The sequence below is a fragment of the Musca domestica genome, unplaced genomic scaffold (genome assembly GCF_030504385.1).
Source record: "Musca domestica strain aabys unplaced genomic scaffold, Musca_domestica.polishedcontigs.V.1.1 14, whole genome shotgun sequence".
Lineage (NCBI taxonomy): Eukaryota > Metazoa > Arthropoda > Insecta > Diptera > Muscidae > Musca > Musca domestica.
The window spans coordinates 13,028,369-13,054,707 of NW_026712192.1; the positions used below are offsets into that span (position 1 = coordinate 13,028,369).

Genomic DNA, 26,339 nt, shown 5'->3' on the forward strand with positions numbered 1-26,339 from the left:
TACGATTCTACGAATCACGTACGTGATTTCTAAATATTCGGATATACCGTAAAAAAGAGAATTTGATTATATATGTTTATATAAAAATGTATTTAAAATAAAAATAATTCAGCTTTCAAGATTATAATTTGTACTGTAATTTCAATAAATACGATTGTAAAAAAATATAGTAAAAAATTAAATAAGAACATGAAAAAAATTTAAAAATAAAAAATCAGGAGCTGCAATCGGGCCGTTTTCTTTTTGTAACGCGGTCTCTAGCGTGAACAAAATGTTTTTGTAGGATTGTGTTCATATCCTTGTCGTTGCTTTAGTATTTGAGATGAGAAATATCTGAAATAAAATATGTACAAGTTTGTCCATTTTACTAATTCTTTATATGCGTGTTAAAAAGACAAACTTACCTTTGATTACTGTAACCAAATAACACTTTTCTTCACTCAGATTTGCCCTGTCCCCTTCCAGCTGTGTTGGCAGGCTTATTTATCTGAAAAAACCTTTCAGTTTTTGCAATAAACTCTTTCTGTAAATAGATTATCAAAAATTTTATAAGTATTAATAGTTTATAACGTAGTGAATTAATCAATCAAATGCCTATACTTACAAATCAAGTTCTGTCTCATTTTGCTGCACCGTTTCTGGACATTTTCTTCATTTTTCTCATATTCAGTTTTACTTCTTTTTGCAAAATTAAATTTTCTGTCTTTTTTGTCATCGTTTTTAATTTAGCCTTTTCCATGTTTGTAATTTAACTTGCTGACATTTTCTTCATAAAAATGAATAAATAAACAAAGAGGTAAACGTACACTTTTTCATATTTTTTCACTTTTCAATATTATACACTTTTGCTGTTGACGCCTCCACGCACTTTTTATAAATGAACAATAATTCAACTTTTTGATAGTCAGTCCAGAAACAAAATAACCCTTGCATAACAAAACAAGCAGCATTTATGCACTTATCTGTGCAAAATATGATCAAAAAATACATAATTTTGATCACTTTTCAAACAGCTGCAAGATCTTTTTAAGACAAATCATTTTTCAATCTCTAAATGATCGCAATACGATAATAAATAACGAAAAAATAGTCAAATTTTGCACATATCAATGATTTATTTGCGATTCCCCTATATTTTGTTGTTGTATATTAAATTGATCTCTTTTCACTCATTAGAGAGAGTCATTTTCGAGTCGCTATTTGATCATACAAGTCAGTTAATCATTTTTTGGTCACCAAAAGGACTCGAAGAAGACTCACCAAAGTGATTTTTTCAAAAACAATCTTCCAAATGCTAGCTGGGTATGGGCCACCACAATCTGTCACTTACCTTAGTTAATTTACACATGCGCAGCGTATGAATGAAACAAAGCTTTAAAAAACAACAGACAAACACACATACATGTGTGTGTTTTCCCTTTCATTGGCAATGCAACCTTAACGGTTGGCTTTCAAACCAAAAAGTTTTTACTTTCAATCAAACCTGGTGGTTGGTAAAAAAAGCTTTAATTCGCTGGGCTTTTTGTGGACTTCATACCAGAAAAAATTGTATTTTCCTAACAAACTCAGGCTTGTGCAAAGTTTAAAACTAAAAATTTAAATAAAATCTACTGGTATTGCTGATTGTTTTTGTCTTTTTGAGTAAACGAAAAAAACAACAGCAACAACACAAGTGCTTGTATCGTGAGATTTATGGACGGAACGATTGTGGCGGACAGGCTGGCAAAGAGACAGACAGACATACATAGCTCTGTCCGCACAAGCTTTGCAAACTTTAGTTCACCAATTTGGTTTAGTTAAGTTTGGAACGTGAAACCGTTAAAACGTCGCCGCTGTCTTATTCGCACGGAAGTGAAACCCCCCAAAAAAACCGAAACACCAGCAACACATTTTTGCAAAAACAAAGCAAACGAACCGAACCAACCGTACGTACGGTCCTTCGTAGTTGGTAAAACGTATGCAAATAGTTGTGTTGAATTTTTAATTAACCTGAAAAGACATTCGGACCACCTAAACGCGGATTATTTAACTCTAAATCAAAAGCAGTTCCCAGAAAAAACGCAGACTTGAAAATGAAACTATTTGGAGCTATCCTGGGATTGACCCTACTGGTCACATATGGTAAGTTGATATATCGCCAATCAATGCAATTCGGAAAGGTAAAATGTTGTTAAAAGCTAAACGAAAACGGAGTCAACAGTGTTATGGCCAATTGCCCCGAGACAATTTGGCACTTCGTGGCTTACTTTCAAATACGGCGGCCGCCGCCACCTCAGCAGCAGCTGCAATTGCAAATATCATAGTTATGACTTAATTTTAGCCAATAACTGGGGTTGAGTGGTAGCCCCAAGACAAAAAAGCAATGGTGGTGGCCTGCCTTGATTGGGCTGCTCATGACTGAATGTTGGTTTTTTTGTTTTCTTTGTTGCTGACCAACAATTCAGACCACCGTCAATTATTAAATCAATTTCAATTGTGTTGAGTTACCTACTTTCAATTATTGTTATTACCTAGTCCATTCGGTTCAGTTCGAACTCCCATTGCACGGCCTTACAGTGGAACACAAGCACACAAAAACAGGTGAAGTGTTTGAACCATTTACATATCTGTTTTTGTTGGTTTCTTATTTGCTGTTCGCTGGAATTACAAAATTAGATTGTGTTCTGCTTGTGCGCTTTAAAAGGGGAGTGTTCGTATCGCTTGCGAAATAATTGCATATCTATTTGAATACATTCCCCCAACATGATTTGTAATTAATTTTTCTTTGTTATTTCTGAATTTTGTAAGAAATTGGGTGTCTGAAGTATACTTCTGGCTTGGTGGAGGATAAATATATCCGAAAGTCTACAAATTGCAAATCGGATTTGCAACATATTTTGCAATTGGAGGGTGAAAGAGATTGATGTTTTTCTGGTGCCTAAAAATTATATTAATATTTTTATCGCATTTGCACCAAAATGTTGGCAAAACATTCAAGAAGGGTGGATGAAAGCTTGTGCAGATTCTTCTAAGTATTCTTGAGAAAAATGGGCAAAATGAGTTCAAGCTTCGGCATGCAATATGTCTCAACAGTAAGAATTTTTGGTGTCAGTGTACTTTCGAATTCAAAAAAAAAAAAACAGTAAGGAAAGCTCAAAAGTCGGGCGGGGCCGACTATATGATACCCTACACCACTATGCATATTAAGTAGAGCTCTCGTAAAAAGGTTTATACAGGGCATTTCAGAGCTCTATGAGATATTTGGTACAAAATCAAAATCTGTCTAATTATATCGTGCATTTTACGAACTATAGCTATCTCTGAACCGGGTTTCTCCAAATTTGACGTATTAGCTTCTAGACTGAATTCGGTCTTATGTACGAAAATGATTTGGGCTGATATTGACCATTTAGTGCACATTTAACCCGAAATCGGATGAAGATATATATGGGAGCTATATCCAAATCTGAACCGATTTCGATAAAATTTAAAACAGCTATTCTTGTGCTCCATCTAATACCTGGTACCAAATATAACGGTTGTGGAGTGAATATTACGAATGTAAGGGAATAAAACACTAAATCGGATGAAACATATATATGGTTGCTATATCTATATCTGAACCGATTTTCACTAAATTTGATATACTTGCTTCTAGGCTGAATTTGGTCCGATGTACTAAAATTCAGTCCATTTGGACTTATAAACACCAAATCGGATAAAACATATATATGGGAGCTATAGCTCTTTCTAAACCGATTTTCTCCAAATTTGTTGTATTTGCTTTAAGGCTAATCTCAGTCACATGTGCCAAAATTCGGGCCATTTGGGCTGATATTGGCCATTTGGTGGTCAATTAACCCGAAATCGGATGAAGATATATATTGGAGCTATATCCAAATCTGAACCGATTTCGATAAAATTTAAAACAGCTATTTCTGTGCTCCATCTAATAGCTGGTACCAAATATCACGGTTGTGGAGTGCATAGTAGGAATGTGAGGGACTTAAAGATCAAATCGGATGAAAGATATATATGGGAGCTATAGCTATATCTGAACCGATTTTCTCCAAATTTGATATACTTGCTTCTAGGCCGAACTCGGTTGGGTGTGCCAAAATTCAGGTAATTTGGACTGATAGTGGACATTTGGTGCACATTTAACCCGAAATCGGATGAAGATATGGGAGCTATATCTAAATTTGATCCGATTCTCACCAATTTCAATAGGGTTCGTCCTTGGGCCAAAAAAATATTGTTTGGAAATTTCATCTCAATCGGATAATAAATGCGACCTGCATTTTGTTCACAAGAATACATGGACAGACGGACGGACAGACGGACTGACGTGCATAAATCGACTCAGAAAGTGATTCTATGAAGGTTCTCAAAAGTAACTATGGGTCTATCTCGTTTCCTTCTCCATGTTACAAACAAATGCACAAAGACATAATACCCTTACCACTATGTGGTGTAGGGTATAAAAAATAAATAAATAAAACAACTCTAAATTTGGCCGGGCCGAACTCTTTGTACCCTCCTATACTTGGTATTGGGTGAAGGGATAGAGATAAAATTCTGGAATTTGATTTTTAGATTACAGATGGTGTCTGTGCTTGAGACCTGGGATAGTTTTAAAATGCGTCCTATATTTGCACGAAAAGTACTCTATGGTACTAAATTTGGCATTCGTTGAAGGGATAGGGCTGGAATCCTTGAATTTGATATTGAGATCTCTATTAGTATCTAGGATTGAAATATGGAGGTGTTTTTGGAAATGGGTACAATAATTGTACGAATGGTACTAAATAGTACTAAATTGGGTCAAATTTTTTAGAATGTCACTGTTGGTGTCTGTTGTTGAGAGAAAGGGTTGGTATTGGATATGCGTACTATAATTTTACTTTATGGTACAAAATCTGGTTATGGGGGGAAATTACAGAGCTGAAATCCTAAAATTTGATATTAAGGTCATTGTTGGTATTTGGGGTTGGTATCTGGTGGTGAATTTGCAAATGCGCACTATAATTCTATGAAAAGTACTAAATTTGGATCACTGTACTTATTTATCACTTTTGGAGTCTAGGATGGAGAGATATAGATTGTTTTGGATATGCGTACTAAATTTGGTATATAGAGACGTTGAAATAGTTTTGAACAGAAAAGTTGAAAAAAAAATTGAATTGGGTAGAGTGGAAAGGTTTTTGTTTGGAGCTGGGTTTGAAGTACGTACTATAAGAATAGAAACAAGTAAAAAAGCAGTAAGTTCGGCCGGGCCGAACTTTGAATACCCTCCACCATTTAGAATGAATTTGGAAATTTTTGAAAAAGATAACATTCGCCAAAAATTTTGCTAACATCTTAAAAATACCGAATATAGCCGTTATATTAGAGTCTGTTCGACGTGCACCTACATAGGCATTGTTTGTCACAGCCATTACCATATTTAATTTCGAATATTTCGAAACTTGAAATAAACGGTGAATAATGTAGCTAAAATCATCAAAATATCGTACATAGGGAGGTACCGTTATATCGGAGCTGTGCGAAGACCTGGACCAGCATAGACAATTTTCTGTCATAGGCTGTAGCATCTATTACGAACTTCAAATACGACATCTCAAACAATTTCGGTTGGTATTGTACCTAAACTCGTCAATATATCGAATATAGGGAGGTACTGATACATGGGGCCTATACGAAGACCTGGTCCTGCATAGACAATTTTCTGTCACAGACTGTAGTTCCCATCACGAACTCTAAATACGTAATTTGAAACAATTCCGGTGAATAATGACGCTAATAAAATCAAAATACCGAATATCGAGACGTACCGTTTTTTCTATCTTAGGCTGCAGTATCTATTACGAAGTTCAAATATCAAATTTGAAACAATTCCGGTGAATAATGTCGCTAAAATCATCAAAATAACGAATATCGGGAGCTACCATTATATGGGGGCTATACGAAGACGTGGACCGGCATAGACAATTTTCTGTCTTAAGCTATAGTATCCATTGCGAACTTCAAATACCAAATTTTAAAAAATTCCGAATATCGGGATCTACCATCATATGGGGGCTATACGAAGACGTGGAACGGCACAGACAATTTTCTCTCTTAGGCAGTAGTATCCAAACTTCAAATACCAAATTTGAGACAATTCCGGTGAATAATATCGCTAAAATCATCAAAATACCGAATATCGGGAGGTACCGTTATATGGGGGCTATACCAAAACTTGGACCTACATGGCCCATTTTCAGTACCAAAAGTCCTGTAGATATAACATACATTTGAGTAAAATTTTATCCATCTACATCAATTCATTCGAAAACTAGAGTGATTTCCACAGACGGATGGACGGACATAGAATTTTATGCTGATCAAAAATATACATACATTGTGGGATCTAAAATGTATATTTCGAGGTGTTACAAATGGAATGACAAACTTAATATACCCTCCATACTATGATGGAGGGTATAAAAATAATGGTAGAACTACCAGATGATTACAATTGTTTCTAAAGGTGAGGGTACATAAACAGCCTGGTATTATAGCTATTCAAATTATAAGGGGAAACGACGGCAGGATTCGAGTGCAGATTTGACATCCTTTTTTCATATGTCACAAAATATGTCAGGCGAAGACTTTAAACCCATATCTTGGATCATATCTTGTTGCATATAACTTTAAATAATTCGGACAGAAAGAAAACATAGCCTCAGTGCTGTATTTCTGTAATTTTGCGAAGCTGTTCTACATCCTTATTGTACCATGGTATGATCTATTAAACATATATTCCCAATATAAACGTTTATTTGTTTCAAGTTAGCTCTATTGAATTTGAAAACTGATGTTTTGTTCCTTCTGTATTGGGTTCTATTTTCTCTATAGTCAAATATGTTATATTTTCACATAACGAAACCAAGGCAAACTTATTACTGGGTTCAGCATCTTAAATATTTTGTAAATTAAAGATAGCTTAACATTGAAAAAGTATTTCTAATAAATACTCTGAATCACCTTCTATGTCGTCAAAATGTTTAAGCAAAATATTTATTAAAATTCACACCGGATTAAATTAAAGATTTTAATACGATTTGATCATTCTTAATTAAGATTGTCTAATTGAACTTTGATATTTATGTTAACAATTTATTGTTTGAGTCGCTTATCTATTAGTAAGAATTATAATGTTGACGATAATCTTTTGTTGTGTGGGTTTAGTGCAATTGTAAAGCATTTAAATAATTTACATTGTAACAAGAATTACAAAATGTTGTTCGATAACCGAACACAAGTAGTCATAGGATGAAGGAGTACAGATTATGGGCCAATATTGAACTAGATCGAAGTAAAACTACTTTGTTCTTTTACGAATAAGCCAGCCGATGACTTAATCTAGTTAAGAAAGTGTTCTATGTATTCTCATCTTGACTGAACTATTTAGTGAAACTAGTTCATAGTTCACTATCTAGCCCAATCTTTCAGCGCGCCTGATTTGTTCAGTGAGTTATATAGCAAAGGGCTAGTATAAGTTGTGAAATTGAGTGCATATAAAGTGTTTGGACTTTTCGAATCGGATGAAACCTATATATAAGAGCTGTAACTTGATCTGAACCAATTCGTAATCGTTCGAACACTGAACATAGTTCAATAAAGTAGAATGAACCGAATTGACTGACCTAGTTCATAGTTCAATTTGTCGATTTTATTTGATGATATTTTATTTGTGGGAGTGGCATCGGTCGGCCCGAACGTCAACTAAATGATTGTCCAAAAAAAATTAAACATAATCGACCACAAAACAGGCTATTTGCAATCAACTGATGGCATTGGATAATACTTACAAAATTTTACAAACTCTCAGTAAAGGTGGGAATACATAAAATGCTTTTTTGACTGGCTCAAGTCATCGGATGCCTTCTATGTAGAGAAACAAAGGATTTTTAGGTTGACTTAGTTCGATTTTGGCCCTACGCTCCTTGGTTCATTTCCGAAGAGGCTAGCCAAGACGTCAAAAAGGCGTTTATGTATTCTCACCTTAAGTCTGTTGTCAAAATTGATATTTTCGGTTATCGAGCAACATTTTGAGTAACCAAAACAATCATAAAATCCAAAATAAGCGTCCGGTCCTCTTCATATTTTACACATACCATTATTTCTACTAACACAAGATCTGCTGTGAAGATTGGATATACAGTGGTCCATTTCCCCTGCTATCAATGGCGCTCATAAAACGCGAAATTAACATAGGATTCCATTTGGAATTGGTACATCTCAAAATTTTCATTAACACAAGATCTGTTATAAAGATGGTAGAGATCGGAACATTCCTTCTGGTACCTCCCCCACAAACGATCAAAATTAAGAATATCAATGGCGCTCATAAAACGCAAAATTAAGATCCGATTCCATTCAGACTTGGTTCTGTTCTGTTGGTGTAAGCCCCATCTGGTACCTCGCCCAAAAAGGGTCACAATTTTCAATAATTTTGTCTTTCAAAACTTGCGAAACAAGTCAGCGATTCTTTACATCTTGCTATATCTAAATATTTATCTCAACCAGAAACCTGTGATGAATATGGATATAAATGTTCGATTTTCTTATAATTTTGCCCATACCAATATTTTTATCTGTATTAGATGAAGTATGAAAATGGAATACTTTAGTCGACTATATCTGGAGCTCACGCACATTTTAAAATGTTCGAAAAATTATCAAACATCTCATATAAAGTGAAGGAAGTAGTCGAAATAGTCCAATGTCGCATTATTTTATCATATTTTTAGGTCCGATATGAAATGGTCAATATAGGCCCATTCCTTCGGAACCTACTCGGTAGAGTTTCAACAATTTGAATAATCACAAACCAAAATATACTTTAATGATCGAACATATTTGGAGGCACCGACTTTTCTGACAGATAATTGGTTATACAGCGTGAGATGAAAAAACTGTAATATATTTCTAAGCCACTTGTCCGACAGCTGTTACAATTATTCCAGTGACAGCTCATTATATTTTTTACAAGCATTTTTTCGACTTGATCGAAAACCGCGTTGCAGTGGCCGAAAAATGGCTCGCGAGCTGAACATATCGCAATATTCCATTCGGCAAATATTGAAAAGCTCGGGGTAAAGCCATTTAAATTCCAAAAAGTGCAAGAACTTACACCGCAATTGAAAGAAAATAGACTCAAAAGAGCTAAGGAGTTGCTTCGCTTGGCCGAAACTGATGAACTGTGGAATTTGGTTTTCTCCGATGGGAAAACATTCGTTATCCAACAGTTTGTAAACAAACAAATTATCATGTTTACTTGCCAAAGAGGTCAGCTGAAAATGTGCACCTACGGATGGCCAGCAGATCTCAAGTGCCGGCCATGGTGATGGTGTGGGCCCCCGATGGTCGCTCTCCGACCGTGGCATCAGAATAAATACCGAATATTATAGCGAAAATATTCTGGAGTGTGTATAAAAGCCTTGGACTCGAAAACATTTTGGCATCAGACCTTGGACATTCCAACAGGACTCACAACCATCGCACTCAGCACGCGCCACCCAAGAATGGTTACAAAATGAGTTTCCTCGCTTCACAATGGCCACAGCGCACAATGGCCACCAAAATCTCCGGATACCAAACCGTTGGACTATTGTGTCTGGAGTATTTTGGAAAGCAAGATTGACACTAAAAAATACAAAAGTGTCGATCACCTCAAGCAAGCGCTTCGCTGGGAATGGGCCAACATACCGTAGATTAACATTTGGGCAGCTTGTGACGGTTTCATTGGCCGTTTGAAGGCCATAATTCGTGCCAAAGCTGAACAATTCGAAAAAATCTAAACATATTCTAAGATTTGATTCTATTTCCGACTTTTTTTGCTTTCATTCAAAAAAAAAAAAATAATAATAATATATAAATTGTAAAAGTTATGGCGTTTGACTTTGTTGAATAGGTCCCATATAACTGTATCTCCACTTATTCGGTATTTTGATGATTAGTGTAACACTTTTGACCGGAATTGTTTTAAATTTGGTATTTGGAATTAGCAATGGGTACTACCTCCTATGACAGAAAATTGCCTATACAGGCCGTGTAGCCCATCACCTTAATTGGTAGAGGTCCACGTTTTAGTATAGCACCATATAACACCTGACATTCGGAATTTTTAAATGTATAACTTTATATTTCAAGTTCCTTCCAAATAAAATGTTTTGTTACTTGTTATTTTTTTTTTTTTGTTTTTCTATTGAAAAACTTCCTTATAACCCTTAAAAAATCTCCATTCTCTTCCATTCAATTTGAAAACGGAAAAATCTTTCAAATTTGTTATTTTATTTTTATTAGCCGTTTTTTGGCGTAATTTTGGCGTTTTTATTCAATGTTGCTTCTTTGCAAATTTCAACTGTTTTTTTTTTGTCTGTGAGAGCCTATAACAACAATGTTTGGCGTTCATTCCTTTGCCACTTTTACCAATTAGAATGTACGGAAACGAAGCTATAACATCGGTCCCCAATCTTTACGGAATTAGGTTTGTTTCCAAATGTCTTCTTGAAAATAATAACGGGGATTCTTAATATTATTCTATATTCTCTGCATTGAATACAAAATATCATTTATTCTGATTGGTAAAAGTTGTACTTAAGAGTTTCAAACACACATTTTACAAAATAACTCTTACGTACACAAGCGTTAAAGGTACCCTGCAATTCCCATGAATTAGAATCAATTTTGGTCACGGCCAGCAAATTAGTCTAACAACAACAAAAACACTAGACAAACAAGCACCCAACCAGGTTGTGTGGAGAAACGGGAATACCAAAATTAAAATAGTAAAATATGCAGATATTATTGACATCGTCCTCGTCTCCACCTAGAAACGCAACAGAAACAAAAACAAAACATTGCAAAATAACCTAAGTGAATAAAAATCAAAACAATCGACTATCGATAACTGGTGGGAAATTGACAAATTATTAAAATTCTATGCAGCAACTGCCCGGCTGACAAGGAACCATAAAAAAAAGCACTGATGATCACCACTGTTGTGTGACAGCAACGAAGAGACCCACCGACGACGGCCAAGTGGCAGAAGTCAACGCTGCAGAAGTATTCCTCCAAATACCTTCACTTTCGGCACATGAAAACATTAATATGTATATTTCCGACTTTACGACATTTATGACCATTTATGCCATAAAATAGTTATGGAATTTTGGTATTTGTTTGTTTTTTTTTTTTCTACTTTTCCGCAACACAAAACAATCGACAATTTCAAAACAATCCATTGGGGTAGTAGTAAAAGTGAAATAGTCGAAATTATCTGCAACCCAGCTTTGGCTGCCAATCAACCTGATTAGATACAAAACTTAAGCAGTAGATTGCTTTAATGTTGGCACAACTTAAGGCCCTGTCAAAAACATTCCAGTCCAAAATTATAACAATCATAAGAAAATGTATGAGCCGATTGTGCAGTAGTGTGTGGAGGAGGAGTTGGAGGGGAGGGAGGTGTGCTTTATTGATCATGTTACACATTCAGCTGATTGATATTCAACATTCTAATATTATTATTAAACCATTCATTCCTCTGTCCATGTGCAAGCCTGCCTACCGATCAGTCTACATATCGACTTCTTGCTTAGATTATTTTCAGTACCAGTCTTAGACCAACTTAGATACCATTGTTGTATAATATTGGATTTTGGCCATAAAATGAAAGGAAAATGAAGCAAAAAACCAGTCTTTAACATTTGAAGAAAAAAAAAACAAACTCGATTTAAAATCGATAGAAAAAAAAATTAAATAAAAACAAGCCGCCGACCAGCAGCACCAACAACACTATCACATTGTGACGACTAATATTCTGCAAAACCAATTAAAGGCCGTTGAGATCAGAAAAACAAAACGACACCCAGACCGCTTTTGATTTTGTGTGTCGTTCGACAAAAAAAAGTGGTTTAACTTTTTCATGCTCAAGAACCAATGCTCGCTGACAGCTGTTGGGCGAAACCAGCGACCAGAGTCAACGTCATTGTACCGATCAAGCAAACGAAAAAAAAAGAAAAACATGTTTTTTTGTGGTAGTTTGTTAGAATATTGACATAACTTTGTGCGTTTTAATGGTGTATTAGCTAAAGTGACAGTTCACATCAAAATGTAATGGAAACAAACCTTTTGGAAAAATATATGGTTTAGTTTAATAAATACAGGGTGAGATTAAAAAACTGAAACCATCTTCAGACTGCTGTCATTTCTAAGCCACTCTTCCGAATTCATTATTCCAGTGACAACTCATTATATTGTTTAAAAGTATACAAAAGAATTTGGGTGAGAATTATCCAGAAAAAAAAGTTATTCGTGATAGAATTCAAGCGTGATAGCGTGATTTCTTTATATTTGGCTGGAAAACCACAAGTGGCTATCGTTAGAGCACTCCAGCATTTAAATTGTGTCTCGTACCATCGCTCGTTACCGTGATACTGGTAGCGTATCCCGAGGTCAAGGAAGTGGACGGAAGAAAACAGCAACATCAGCAGAAATGGTTCGAAAAGTAAAGAAGCGACTTGATCGAAACCCGCGTCGCAGTGGTCGATAAATGGCTCGTGAGTTTAACATATGGTACATATTGTTCCTTAAAAAATATATAAATAACCTTTTTCACTCCCAACCGGGTAATGAGTAACACAGGGTGAGTGTGTGAGTTTCTGTCTTAAAAGCATTAATGTTCGAAGCCATGGCCCAACGAGCTGTGTTTTTATACCCTCAGCCATTTGACTAACCGAAATATCGGTTTAAGGCCCTAAGTCTCTTTGTTCCAAATTCGTTTCAGAACATTTGGAGTCGATCTAGGGGTGTCCTTCTGTCTGTCTGTCTCTTTGTTCCAAATTCGTTTCAGAACATTTGGAGTCGATCTAGGGGTGTCCTTCTGTCTGTCTGTCTGAATGGTATGTTAGTCGTGTACTCTCCACTAGCTCTACATGCGCTAGTCTTGGGGAATACGCATGCAGGGTGTTCAATCGTCGCAGAGCGTTAGTTTAGTGTAGGCTGTTCTGTGTTTATGTTGTTTTGTGGGGCTGTACAGGCTTCGGCGCGTATATTAGCCACGGGGGTCCCTTGTCGCATGGGACCGAAATTGGGAGTAAATCTGCTACGAGATCTGGCCAGAAGTCCTTTTCTAGTACTGCCGGTGTTCCTTGTGATCTTTGCGGGAGGTGAATAGGCCTCGCTCCTTGCAGTGAGAAAGCTACGTCCATGTAAACGTGGTTAGTAGACTGCTCCATCAATGTAGCACTTGTGCTGCACTCGTCCTATTGATCTGATCGTGTGTTAATCTTACTCAGGTGACCAGTCCCGTGTTGTATGGAACAAAAACTGGTTGTAGTATCGACTACGAAGTCTGACCGGAGACTATTCTGGTGCCGCGGGTGTCAGGAATCCCTAGATCTGTTGATCTAGCCTGACTATGGAGAGGCCCCTGTTTTGGGTGCAACGTGGTGGTTGTGGTTTATACCCAAATCGCGGGTAGAGCTCGATGTGGTGTTGTATTCTCAACCGGGTGCTGCGACCCATAGAGCAGCAGAGGTGTAAGAAGTCCTCAACCAGAGGGAAGAGAAGCCCATATAACGGGTCTTCGAATTGGTACCTGCGGAATAGACTTAGAACTCCGTGGAAAGATACCACTCTTTAAGAGAACTCTTGGTAATTCCAAAGGGGCGCTGGCCGACGTATCGTATCGCGACCCCGGTGCAATGCTGCATCATGGTTAGACCTGTCAAGGCAAGAATCATGTAAAAACCCCTCGACTTCATGTCTGTCTGACTGGTGCGCACTGTCCAAACTTGGCACATAATATTATAATCAAACTTAAATCGAGTTCGGAGATTGACAACATAGGCCCACTCCAACCTCACAAAAGGTCAACATTTTCAAAGAAAATATTTTTTTTTTATAGGACAAGAAAGGACCATTTAATCCTGTCCAAACTTTACAAATCGCAATATTTTTGTCAGTGCTTGGTCAGGTGCGGGCGCACTCCATTAAGTACCTCCCCGACAAAAGGTCAAAATATGGAATAATAAAAACTCATATAAGATGGGAAATAAGTGTCCGATTGTCTCGCATATCTCAATATTTTTACCAACCCAAGATCTGGTATGAAGATGAAATATATCGTCTCACTTCTTTTGGTACCTCCGCCAGTCTCATTATCTTCAAATTTAACACACCGTAATTATTTACCATCGCAAGATCTGGTATCAAGGACCGGTAAACCGAACCACTCCTTGTATGTACATTCAAAGCACAAAATGGGCCTCTGATTCTTTCATCGCACATTCCAATATTTCTACTTACACAATATCAGGTGTGAATTGTGCGCCAAATGGCCATTATCAGTCACATCCGACCGAATTCAGTCTAGAAGCAAGTACACCAAATTTGGTGGAAATCGGTTCAGATATAGTTATAGCTCCAATATATACGTTTCATCCGATTTGGTTTTTAAGTCCCTCATATTCGTAATATGCATTCGACAACAATGATATTTGGTACGAGATATCTTATAGAGCTCAGAAATACTTTTGCCAAATTTTATCGAGAACGACTAAAATTGGATATTGCTCCCATATATATCCTTAATCCGATTCCAGGTCCATTGTGCAAACAATAGCTAATATCAGCCAAAATGGTGTGAATTTCGGGACGTACGTTTTCATTTTGTGGAACTCGCCTCCGATATATATTTTTTTTAGTATAATCCTTCTCGAAGTGATATCATGCACTCTATAGCAATGTTATTTGGTATAAAAGGTTAAAATGTCACCATCAAATTTAATGAAAATCGCTTCAGATTCGGATATGCCTCCTATATATTAGTTTCCTCTGAAAACAAACTATAACTGCTCCAAAGCCCAATGCTGATAGGTGGTATGATCTACTTCAAATAAATTATTTTGTTACGGGAGCTCTACTAAATATGCATAGTGGTGTAGGGTATCATATAGTCGGCGCCGCCCAGCTTTTGACTTTTTCTTATAGGTCTTTCCTTAATAAATCCCTAATTTTTGTTTATGAACATTTGCATTTTCCTTTTCCCGAAATATATATTTTAGAGCCCACAAAGTATTTATATTCTTGATCAGCATAAAATGCTATGCCACTCTATCCGAACGAAATGAAGTAGATTGATAAAATTGTACTCAAATGTATATATGTCTGCAGAACTTTTGGTATTGAAAATTTGCCATGTAGGTTCACTTCTTCGAATAGCCCCCATATAACGGTACCTCCCGATATGCGGTATTTTGATGATTTGAGCGACATTATTTACCGGAATCATTTCAAAATTGGTATTTAAAGATCGTAATGGATACTACAGCCTAAGACAGAAAATGGGCCATGTAGGTTCACGTCTTCGTATAGCCCCCATATAACGGTACCTCCCGATATTCGGTATTTTCATGATTTTAGCCACATTATTTACCGGAATTGTTTCAAATTTGATGTTTGAAGTTCGTAATAGATACTACAGCATAAGACAGAAAATGGGCCATGTAGGTCTACGTCTTCGTATATCCCCCATATAATAGTACCCCCGATATTCGGTATTTTGATGATTTTAGCGACATTATTTACCGGAACTATTTGGTATTTGAAGTTCGTAATGAATACTACAGCCTATGACAGAAAATTGTCCGAGCAGGTCCACGTCTTCATATAGCCCCCATATAACGGTAACCCCCGATTTTCGGTATTTCGATGATTTTAGCTACATTATTCACCGTTTTTTTTTTTTTAAGTTTCACATTTGGATATTGCAATGGCTCATGACAAAAGTTACCTATGCAGGTCCATGTCGTCGTATATACCCTAATATAACAGCTACATGCGGTATTTTTAAGATTTCAACAGGATTGTTAACGGATTTTTTATGTTTTTGAGAATTGAGAAAAAGTTCGGCTCGGCCAAACTTACAGATTTTTATGTGTTTTTAATGTTCGCATTTGAATATTATAATAGCTTATGATAAAAGTTACCTCTGCAGGTCCATGTCGTCGTATAGACCCTAATATAACAGCTACATTCGGTATTTTTAAGATTTTAACAGAATTTTTAACGGATTTTATTGTTTTTGAGAATTGCCAAATTCGTTCCAAATGGTGGAGGGCACTTACAGCTTTTTTCCTTTTTTTTGTAAAATATGATAATATGTCATATATCAGCGATCTTAATACCAAAAAACACAATTCTCTTTCTCCGCTCTATGCACCAAATTTAAGACCATTTAGTACTTTACACGTTATAATAGTACGCATTCACTAATCGACCTCTTGCTATAAAAGCTACACACTCAGAGTGATCCAAATATCAACATTTATATTCCCAGCTCTGTTCTTATACTCCCTACCGAATTAAGAACTTTGCATAGACTTTATAGCCCATATTTCGAAAAACTGTTGCGTGTCTAACCCACAGTTATTTATCTAAACCCCACACAGTCACATTTATCCCCATACCAATATTCCCAATTCTAGCACCTTTCCTTGCCTAAATATAAACAAGTAAGCAAAGGCTACAGTCGAGCGGGACCGACCGTTGAATACCCTACAACACTATAATAAACAATACAGTTTATATAGGCGAGATACTCGAAAGAATTCCATAAGATATTGTGAGAAATAATAAAAGAAAACCATCAGGTTTCGTTCTCTAATTTTCGAATACAAAAGTTGGCAAACTATTTCACACATTGAATATTTTTGGATGGCCATCCAAAACTGCTTGGCTTTTGCAATGCCCGCTAACCCCCATTCAAATGTGGGTGAGGATCGGGCAATAATTACGACCTGCTGACAATTTTGCAGTTTTTTGGTCCATTTCAACCCCTAAATATATGGCGATCATCTCCTAAAAGAGTAGGCTTCTATTCTGACCCTCATCTGATCCCTATGCCAAATTTCGTTAAATGCGATCTGATCTCTGATAACCTAACTACTTAGTTTTGTTAGCTGTAGAAATATTACCAAATGTTTAATTCAAAATGAAAATATGCCAAAAATGTGACAAAATTGAAAAAAAAAATATGAGAAAATGTTACAAAATCAATATTTTCATCTTTAGAGAGATATTTTTATGCGATTTTTTGGACGTAGTTTCTTTCCTTCAAGAGACCATTCTGAATTAATGAGAACTATGGAAATCGGTTCAGCCGTTCTTTACATATAAGAGATCTTTCAAGCATATCTTCTTTGATAGACATATATATCGCACATATTTAGCTATATATCCGTTTTGTTGGATGTTAACATCAATGTAAACATCAGAAGTAACCTTGTCATGGCTTTGTGATTTCGCCGGGATTTAAAATATTCGCGGTTTAATGAAAAATTTTGAATTTTTTCAACACAAAAGATAAGGTCTATTTTACCCGCTAAATATTATCCGATGACCACCCAAATTGGTAGGCTTCTTCCCCGCCCTAAACTCTAGCTACATGCGAAATTCCGCGTCGATTGATCTATATTTGCGACCTGTATAGCTACTGCAAAATCCGACATTTTTTCAGTATTTGGTCCATTTCAACCCCTAAACATTCGGCGATCATCTCTAAAAGAAATAGGGTTCTATTCTGACCCTATTCCCACCTCCATTCTAAATTTCGTGAAGATCGGGTCATAATTGCGACCTGTAGAGTGATTACAAATTAACATGGACAGACGGACAGACGGACGGACGGACATACATAGCTAGATCGACTCAGCTCGGCGAGCTAGGAAGATCCATATATACTTTCCTATGTGGGAAACCAATATTTCGAGGTGTTACATAATTTTTGGCCCAATCAAACTTATAATACCCCCAACAGATAGTGTTGTAGGGTATAAACACCAGAAGTAGAAGAAGAGTTGAAGAAATTTATCCAGCACGATTTTGCAATCTCTCACTAAAAGAACTATCAAAGCTTCTCTCTCGAACCACTCTCTTTTGGAGAATTTGTATGTTATTGTAAATTTTAGGATAACCTGACACGATTAATATTTCCCAAAAATGGTTATGGTTTTTGGTTATTTTATTCAACGGCAAACAATTTAGCGCAAATAAAATAGGTTACTCCATTAAAGTCTGCTAAAAAGTACATACCCGTTTCGAAGCTGTTTCAATTTATAACACCATTGTGGGAGTAAAAATCTTGAAAATGCAAAAAACATTTTTATGGAATTCCATTCATGGTGGCGACACACAAAGTCAGTTGACGTTGTGGGACTACACGATGCACCACACAGAAAAACCTGGTCCAGCATTTGAGCCATGTGCCATCATTCATGCGGCAATAAGTTACGTCACTAGCGAAACCCGTTTTTTTTTTTTTTTTTTGTTTAACCAACCAATGCGGATTACCTTGTTGTCTCTGTCGCCGCCGGTAGCGAGACATTTAACGTTGGCAGAATCTTAAATAACTGTAAATAAATACAGGCTAGGATTGAAGATGAGCTTTCCTGTGCACAACAACACACAAATACTTGTTTGGCGAACGATGCTGTCTTTCGAAAAAACAAATATTAAGCAAAAACACCCCGCGATCAGCCTCAACCACATCATTTTCCGATGTCTTCACCTTTAGATTTATTAAGGAAATTGCAATCTTTTGCTAGACCGATGCAAACTTGTGAAACTGTTTTATTTTTTTTTTGCCGAATGCAAATACAATAAAAACAAAATGCTGTGTTTTTGTTTGGGTTTTTCGAAATTTTGTTGTGACTATTTTCTCACACACATCTGCTAATACTGGCTTGGAAGTACTTCCGATAAATGGTGGTTGTTTGATTTGGATGTATTTTTGTTTTTTTTTTTTTTTTTTTTTTTTTTTGTTGGCAGGCAGATTCATCTTCCTGTTTGTTTCGGGACATTTTCCTAAAGCATCACTGGTTTTACATCGGTGGGCTAAGTTTTGGGAAGTATTAATTTTAGCGACATGATGCAACAAGTTAAAGTCGAGTTTGCGAATTTTAAGTGACAGACATATCCATAAAAAGACATCTTTTACTTTTGTGTATATAACGTGGAAGGGTGACAGATATAAGTTATTAAACATAAGCCTTTGGGAATTACTTGGAAAAAAAAAATTATTATATCCCCAGCATTATTTATTAATATATTAATTTAATTATTTTTTAATATATATTAATTTAATTATTTTATAATAAAACAAGTAAAAAAACATTAAGTACGGCCGGGCCAAACTTTTAATGCCCTCCACCTTAGGGTAGAGGAAACATTAGAGCCCATTATGACCCACATATACCAATTTTTAGACATATTCATTGGAAAATGCGCCAAAAATCATCAAAATACCGAATATTGGGAAATACGGCTATATGGGGCTATATAAAAACTTGGACCTATACATACAGTGTTTCGCCAAACGAGCTAGAACCAATTAAGACCAAAAAATATCAATTTCTAGACAAATTCGCGAAGAAATGTGGCAAAAACCATTAAAATGCCGAATATCGGGAGGTACCGTTGTATGGGGGCTATACCAAATCGTGGACCCATACATACAATGTTTCGCCATCGGAGCTGGAAACCATTATGACCAACAAATACCAAATTTTAGACAAATCTGTTAGAAAATGTGGCAAAAATATTCAAAATACCGAATATCGGGAGGTACCTTTACATGGGGACTATACCAAATCGCCACACGAACTGGGACCCGTTATGACCTACAAATACCAATTTTTAGACAAATCCGTGAAAAAATGTGACATAAATCATCAAAATACCGAATATCGGGATGTACCAAAAGGTGGACCGATATATCTCATTTTCAATACCAACCATCCTAGACAGAATACAAATTGCTCTGCTAAATTTTGGCGCTCTACGTCAAATAATGTGGGCTGTATCGTGATTTCAACAGACGGACAGACAGACGAACATCGTTAAATCGACGATATGCTGATTATGAATATATATACTTTATGAGGTCTACGACGAATATTTAAGGATGTTACAAACGGAATGACAAAGTTAATATACTTTCCTTTCCAAGGTGGAGGGTATAATTAGGCGTAACTTTAGTTTAGTAAAAACCCTTCATTTTTTTCCAACGGTAGGTATTTTTACCGATTCAGGGAAACTATATTTTTTTGGGCGACGGATCCAGATTTTTGTCTCGAAAGTCCGGGTTCAAGACCGGATCCACCAACCCCATATAGACATTATAGGCATTGACAATCCAGAAAGTTCAAGAACTTACACCGCAACAGGAAAAAAATAGACTCAAAAGAGATAAAGAGTTGCTTCGCTGGCCGAAAGTGGTGAACTGCCAAATTTGGTTTTCTCCGATGAGAAAACATTCGTTGTCCAACAGTTTGTAAACAAACAAAATGATCGTGTTTGCTTGCCAAAGAGGTCAGCTGAAAATGTGCACTTTCAGTTGGCCACCAGAACTCAATCGCCGGCCATGGTGATGGTGTGGGCCGCCATAACAGCCGATGGTTGGCTCCGCTCGTTTTTATCACGAAAAATATTCTGGAGGGTGTATTAAAGCCTTGGGCGTGCAAATATTTTCGTCCCAGGCCTTGGACATTCCAACAGGACTCAGCACGGACGCACTCAGCACGCGCCACCGAAGAATGGTTACAAAATGAGGTTCCTCGAGGTCCAAATTTGAACTTTTTCTAAAATTTGATGCTATTTCCGACATTTTTGCTTTCATTCAATAAAATTTAAAAAAAAATGTAGAAATTACGGCGTTTGGGAGCCATTGCTATATCTGAACCGATTTTCACCAAAATTTAAAGCACTTCTTGTGAGGATGAATTTCCACTCGGAATTGCCATGATTCAATCCATTTGGCGCACGATTAACTTGAAATTGGATAAAGATATATATAGGAGCTATATCCGAATCTTACCCGATCTTGACAAAATTATATGCACTTATTTCTGAGCTGATGTCTGGCACCTATCATTGTTTTCGAATGCATTTACGCATGTGAGGGACTCTAACAGTAAATCGGATGAAACATATATATGGGTGCTATTGCTAAATCTGAACAGATTTTAACCATATTTGATATACTTGCTTCTATACTGAATTCGGTCGGATGTGCCAAAATTCAGATAATTTAAACTTATATTGGCCAGTTGGTGCACAATTAACCCGAAATCGGTTGAAGATATATATGGAGCCATATCTAAATTTTGACCGATTATCTCCAATTTCAATAGGGTTCGTCCTTGGGTCAAATAAATTATTTCTGCAAAATATCATTTCGATCGGGCAATAAATGCGACCTGGACTTTATAAAAAAAATAGGAGTTTTTACTAAACTAGAGTTAAGCCTAATTTTATCATAAAATACATTATAATTACAAAGCAGCAAAGTTCGGCAGGGCCGAACTTTTTATACCCTCCATCATTTGGGAAAATTTTGAAATTTAACAAAAAAAATTCCGTCAAAAATGCCTCTTAAATGAAACAAGTAATATGTCTGTCAGAGGCTGTAGTAACGAATCCGAATTTCAAATACGAAATATGAAACAATTCCGGTGAATAATGTCGCTAGTATCATCAAAATACCGAACAAAGGGAGGTATCGTTATATATGGACAATACAAAGACGTGGACCTGCATAGACAATTTTCTTTCATATGTTGTAGTTCCCATTACGAACTTTAAATGCGAAATTTGAACAACAAATTCGGTTAATAATGTTGCTAAAATAATCAAAATAGGGAATATCGGGATGTATCGTTATATGGTGGCTGTACGAAGACGTGAATCTGCATATAAAATTTTTCGGCATATGTTGTACCCATTACGAACTTTAGATACCAAATTTGGAACAATTTCTGTCACGGAAAATACCGAATATCTGATGGTATCGTTATGTGGGTGCCATACTAAAACGTGAACCTATGTAGATACTTCTCTTCCAGAGGGTAAAGTACTCAAAAGGAACTCCTTGTGCGGATTATAAGACAATTTCATTAAAAATATTGGCCGAAATCATTAAAATACCGAAAATCGGGGGGTACCACTATAAGGGGGCTATACCTATATATCGTGGACCTATATAGACAATTGTCTTCTAGGGGATAAAGTACTCACAAGAAACGCCTTGTGTGGATTTTCACACAATCCCATTGAAAAATGTGCCTAAAATCATCAAAGTACCGAATATCGGGGGTACCGGTATATGGGGGCTTGGCCTATCTTCGAACTTGACCTGCTTGCAGACAAAAGACAGATCTGTGCAAAATTTGAGCTTCCTATCTTAATTCTTTTTGACTGTAGCATGATTATAAAAGACGGACGGACAGGGCTAAATCGCACACAATGTCCCATATAACCGTACTTCCCGTACTAAATTTGGTATTTAAAGTTCGTAATGGATACAAAAAATTGTCTGTGCAGGTCCACGTCTTCGTATAGCACCCATATAACGGTACCTCCCTATATTTGGTATTTTGATGATTTTAGTGACATTATTCATCGGAATTGTTTCAAATTTAGTAGTTGTTCGTACTTCGTAATGGATACTGCAGCCTTAGGCAGAAATTTCTCTGTGCAGTTCCACATTTTGGTGATTTTAGCTACATTACTCACCGATTTTTTTAAGTTTCGCATTTGAATATTGTAATGGCTTATGACAAAAGTTGCTTATGCAGGTCCACGTCGTCGTTTAGACCCTAATATAACGGCTACATTTGGTATTTTGAAGATTTTAACAGAATTTTTAACGGTGTTTCTAATTGCCAAATTCGTTCCAAAAGGTGGAGAGTATTTAAAGTTCGACCCGGCCGAACTTACAGTTTTTTTACTTATTTTTTATTTATTTATTTATTTTTTTGAAATTTTTCAAGTTTCTTCGGAATGCTGGAGTGTATGAAAAATTCGGCCGGGCCGAACTACTATTACTATTTTTTACTTGTTTATGTAATATTAAATTAAATTAATTATTAATTAAATATTTAATTTAATTAAATATATTTTTCTCCCATTTCAGTTCACTCCGTTCCATTGGACACCATTGAATGTCCCGAGAAACATGGCGTTCAAGCCTATGCCCACACTGAAAATTGCGATCAATTCTTTTTGTGCACCAATGGCACTTTGACTTTGGAGACCTGTGAAAACGGTTTGTTGTTCGATGGCAAGGGTGCTGTGCACAACCACTGCAATTATAACTGGGCTGTCGATTGCAAAGGCAGACAATGGGATCGTAAGTGCCAATAACATTTTTCAATTTAATCAAATTCACGAAATATTTTTTCCTAGCTACACCTATTTCTACACCCGGCTGTGAATATCAATTTGGCATCTATCCCGTCTCTAAGGAATGTTCAACAACATACATCAAGTGCGCCTTCGGAGAACCTATCGAACAGGAGTGCGATGCCGGTCTGGCCTATGATGAGCGTATTCATGGCTGCAATTGGCCCGATCAACTTTTGGATAGTTGCAATCCTGAAGGTGAGTAAATGGGGTAATTCATGCAACGATTCAGTGACAGCATTCCTTTCTTTGGAGTCGAAAGAAATGTATTTCGAATTAAGTCAACCTGAAACTATGTCTTTTTACGAAGAAGCCAGCCAAGACTTAAGCTTGATACCCTCAGCCTTTGCCCCCATATACACGATTTTTGAAAATAATCGCTGATTTATTTCGCTTGTATAAGGGTGAAGGCCCTAACTATTTAAAATTTTGACCCTTTGTGGAGCAGGTGTCAGAAAGAGAGGAACGATATATTATATCTCCATAGTATATCTTGTGTAGTATTGGGCTGTTTCAAGTTGCCTCATGTTTGTTTTTTAAATATTGATCCGTTGTGGGCGAGGTATCAGAAGGAAATTCGTGCTATTCGTTCCTCATACCTGATCTTGTGTTTGTAGAAGTATTGGGATGTGCGAAATTTGAAGACTAACGTTGTCCCGCTGTGGGTAGGTATTAGAAGGAGTGGGCCGCTATATCCCATCTTATTCAAAAATGTTGACTTTTTTGGAGGAGATACCAGAAGGATATTCCAAATATTCTAAATTTTGTCCCTTTGTGGGGAAGATATTTAAAGGAGTGGTCCGATATATCCCATCTTCACATCAGACCTTGTTTTGAGAAAAATATAGGGACGCGCGAAGTTTTAAAATAATCGGATGCTTATTTCGCATTTTATGAGCGTTTTGGTTATTCAAAGTTTTGACCCTTTGTGGAGGAGGTAACAGAAGTTGTGAGCCGGTATATCCCATTTTCACCCCCTATCTTGTAATGGCTAGAATATTGGGAAGTGCAAATTTCAAAAAGAATCTGATGCTTTTTTCGCATTTTATGAGCGTTTTAGATATTCCAAATTTTGTAACTCTGTGGGGAAGGTATTCAAAGGAGTGCTCCGATATATCCCATCTTCACATCAGACCTTGTTTTGAGAGAAATATTGGGATATGCGAAGTTCTAATATAATCGGATGCTTTTCTCGCATTTCTGATGCGCGAATTTTTAAAAAGAATCTGATGTATTTTTCGCATTTTATGAGCGTTTTAAATATTTCAAATTTTGTCCCTTTGTGGGGAAGATATTCAAAGGAATAGTCCGATATATCCCATCTTCATATCAGACCTTGTTTTGAGAGAAAGTGCGAAGCTCTGATATAATCTGATGCTTTTTTCGCATTTTTATGAGCGTTTTGGTTATTAAAAAAATTGACCCTTTGTGGGGGAGGTACCGGAAGGACCTAGATTTTGCAATTGTAAAAGTATTGGTATGTTTAAAATTCTACAAGAATCTGCAGTATATTTCCCATTTTGGGAGGGTTTTTGTTATTTCAAATCTCGACCCTTTGTGGGAGAGATACTACAGGGTGTTTTTTAAGCCAGATAGAACTTGCAATTGTAAAAAATAACACAAAAAATTTAATTGTAATCAATATTTTTATTCGAAAGATCAATACGTAACATTAACATTTGAAAATTATTTCGGGCATATGGGCACCGCGGCTGTTCTTGACGAAGTGCATTCTGGACGTCAAATTTTTGGCCACTTTTTCGGGCACTGCTGGCCGTATGTCACGAATTACACGAACTCCAAGGCGTCAATTGTTGCTGGTTTATCAGCATAAACCAATTGACAGATCCACTTCTCGAAATCAACTTATCGCCAAATTTTGATTTCAATAAGTCGATGGTTGCGTTCGCCGTATGGCACGCAGCGCCATCCTGTTGAAACCACATCTCCTCCGGATCAATGTCCAGAGGGGGAGATATCAGAAGGATTGGACCGATGTTGCCCATATCCGAACTCGATCTAAGTTTACCAAAAATATTACTATGTACCAAGTTTTTACCAAATCGGATACAGACAAACGGACGGACATCGCTAAATCGAATCCAAATGTCCTTAAACGTATTTGGTCCAAAGAGACTTAGGGTCTAAAAGCATTATTTCGACTAGGCAGATTTTGGCAGTATCAAATGATATATACCCTCTCTAGTCATATAGCCGAGGGTATAAAAAGTGTTCTCAACTTTACAGCTGTGATGATTACTTTACCTTTTATTCAAATTTCAAAAGCGTAGCACCCAATATTAAAATTTTTATCCCACATTTCAGATTCATATGTTACAACTTATGTTATTACGCGTTTTGATAACCAGTAGTCGTCTTAGGATAAAAATCCGTTTTGAGCTGCATTGTCCAGGAGGTTGACAAACATCTCTGAGTTTTGTTTGAATTTTTTTTTTAATTTCTCTACAGTTTCTAAGCTAGAGTTATTTAACCTTGTTGGAAATACTGAATATTTTATTCAGAAATTTGATTCTACGCTTCTTTCGAAATATTTCTATTACGAGCTGTTTCTTACAAACTAGTGAAAGATGTAACTTTCTCAACAAAGAACTGCAATTTGCCTTCATCTCCTTCTCAAATCAAATTGGAACACATTTTTTGCGCCATTATTCTGAAACATCCTGTTACCACCTTTCAGTTTTGAGGGATTTTTTTTCTATAATCTGTTTAAAAAAATAATTATTTAATCTATTCTATATATTTTTTAGCTGTTGTCGGTTTCAAATGTCCCACCAAAGTTGATGGTCCAGCTGCCCGTTTCTGGCCTTTCCCACGTTTCGCTGTACCCGGAGACTGTCATCGTCTAATCACTTGCGTTGAAGGTCATCCCCGTTTGATTACCTGTGGTGAGGATAAGGTCTTCGATGAAACCACCCTAACCTGTGAAGATCCCGAAGAAGCCCATTCGAAATGTGGCGGTTATGGCAAATAAATAAGAACTTCTCCATGAAAACTTCAAAGCAATAACTCAAAATATGTAAATCAATTGTTTTTTTTATAAAATATTT

The 26,339-nt window shown here is 36.5% G+C and overlaps 1 protein-coding gene across 1 annotated transcript; it reads left to right on the plus strand.

Annotated features, from left to right (window-relative positions):
- The first annotated feature begins 1,658 nt into the window (after positions 1–1,658).
- On the plus strand, positions 1,659–26,327 carry LOC101889312 (protein obstructor-E). Its single transcript, XM_005186565.4, has 4 exons — positions 1,659–2,121; positions 23,003–23,218; positions 23,275–23,469; positions 26,040–26,327. Exons 1-4 carry the CDS (start codon positions 2,073–2,075, stop codon positions 26,261–26,263), a joined length of 684 nt encoding a protein of 227 aa, XP_005186622.1. The 5' UTR covers positions 1,659–2,072; the 3' UTR covers positions 26,264–26,327.
- The last annotated feature ends 12 nt before the right edge of the window (positions 26,328–26,339 follow it).

Excerpts from the sequence above, each read along its gene's own strand:
- LOC101889312 (XM_005186565.4), top strand. The coding sequence starts at position 2,073 with ATGAAACTATTTGGAGCTATCCTGGGATTGACCCTACTGGTCACATAT. Across the intron at positions 2,122-23,002 it reads GACCCTACTGGTCACATATG|TTCACTCCGTTCCATTGGAC; the intron begins GTAAGTTGATAT and ends CTCCCATTTCAG. Across the intron at positions 23,470-26,039 it reads GGATAGTTGCAATCCTGAAG|CTGTTGTCGGTTTCAAATGT; the intron begins GTGAGTAAATGG and ends TATATTTTTTAG.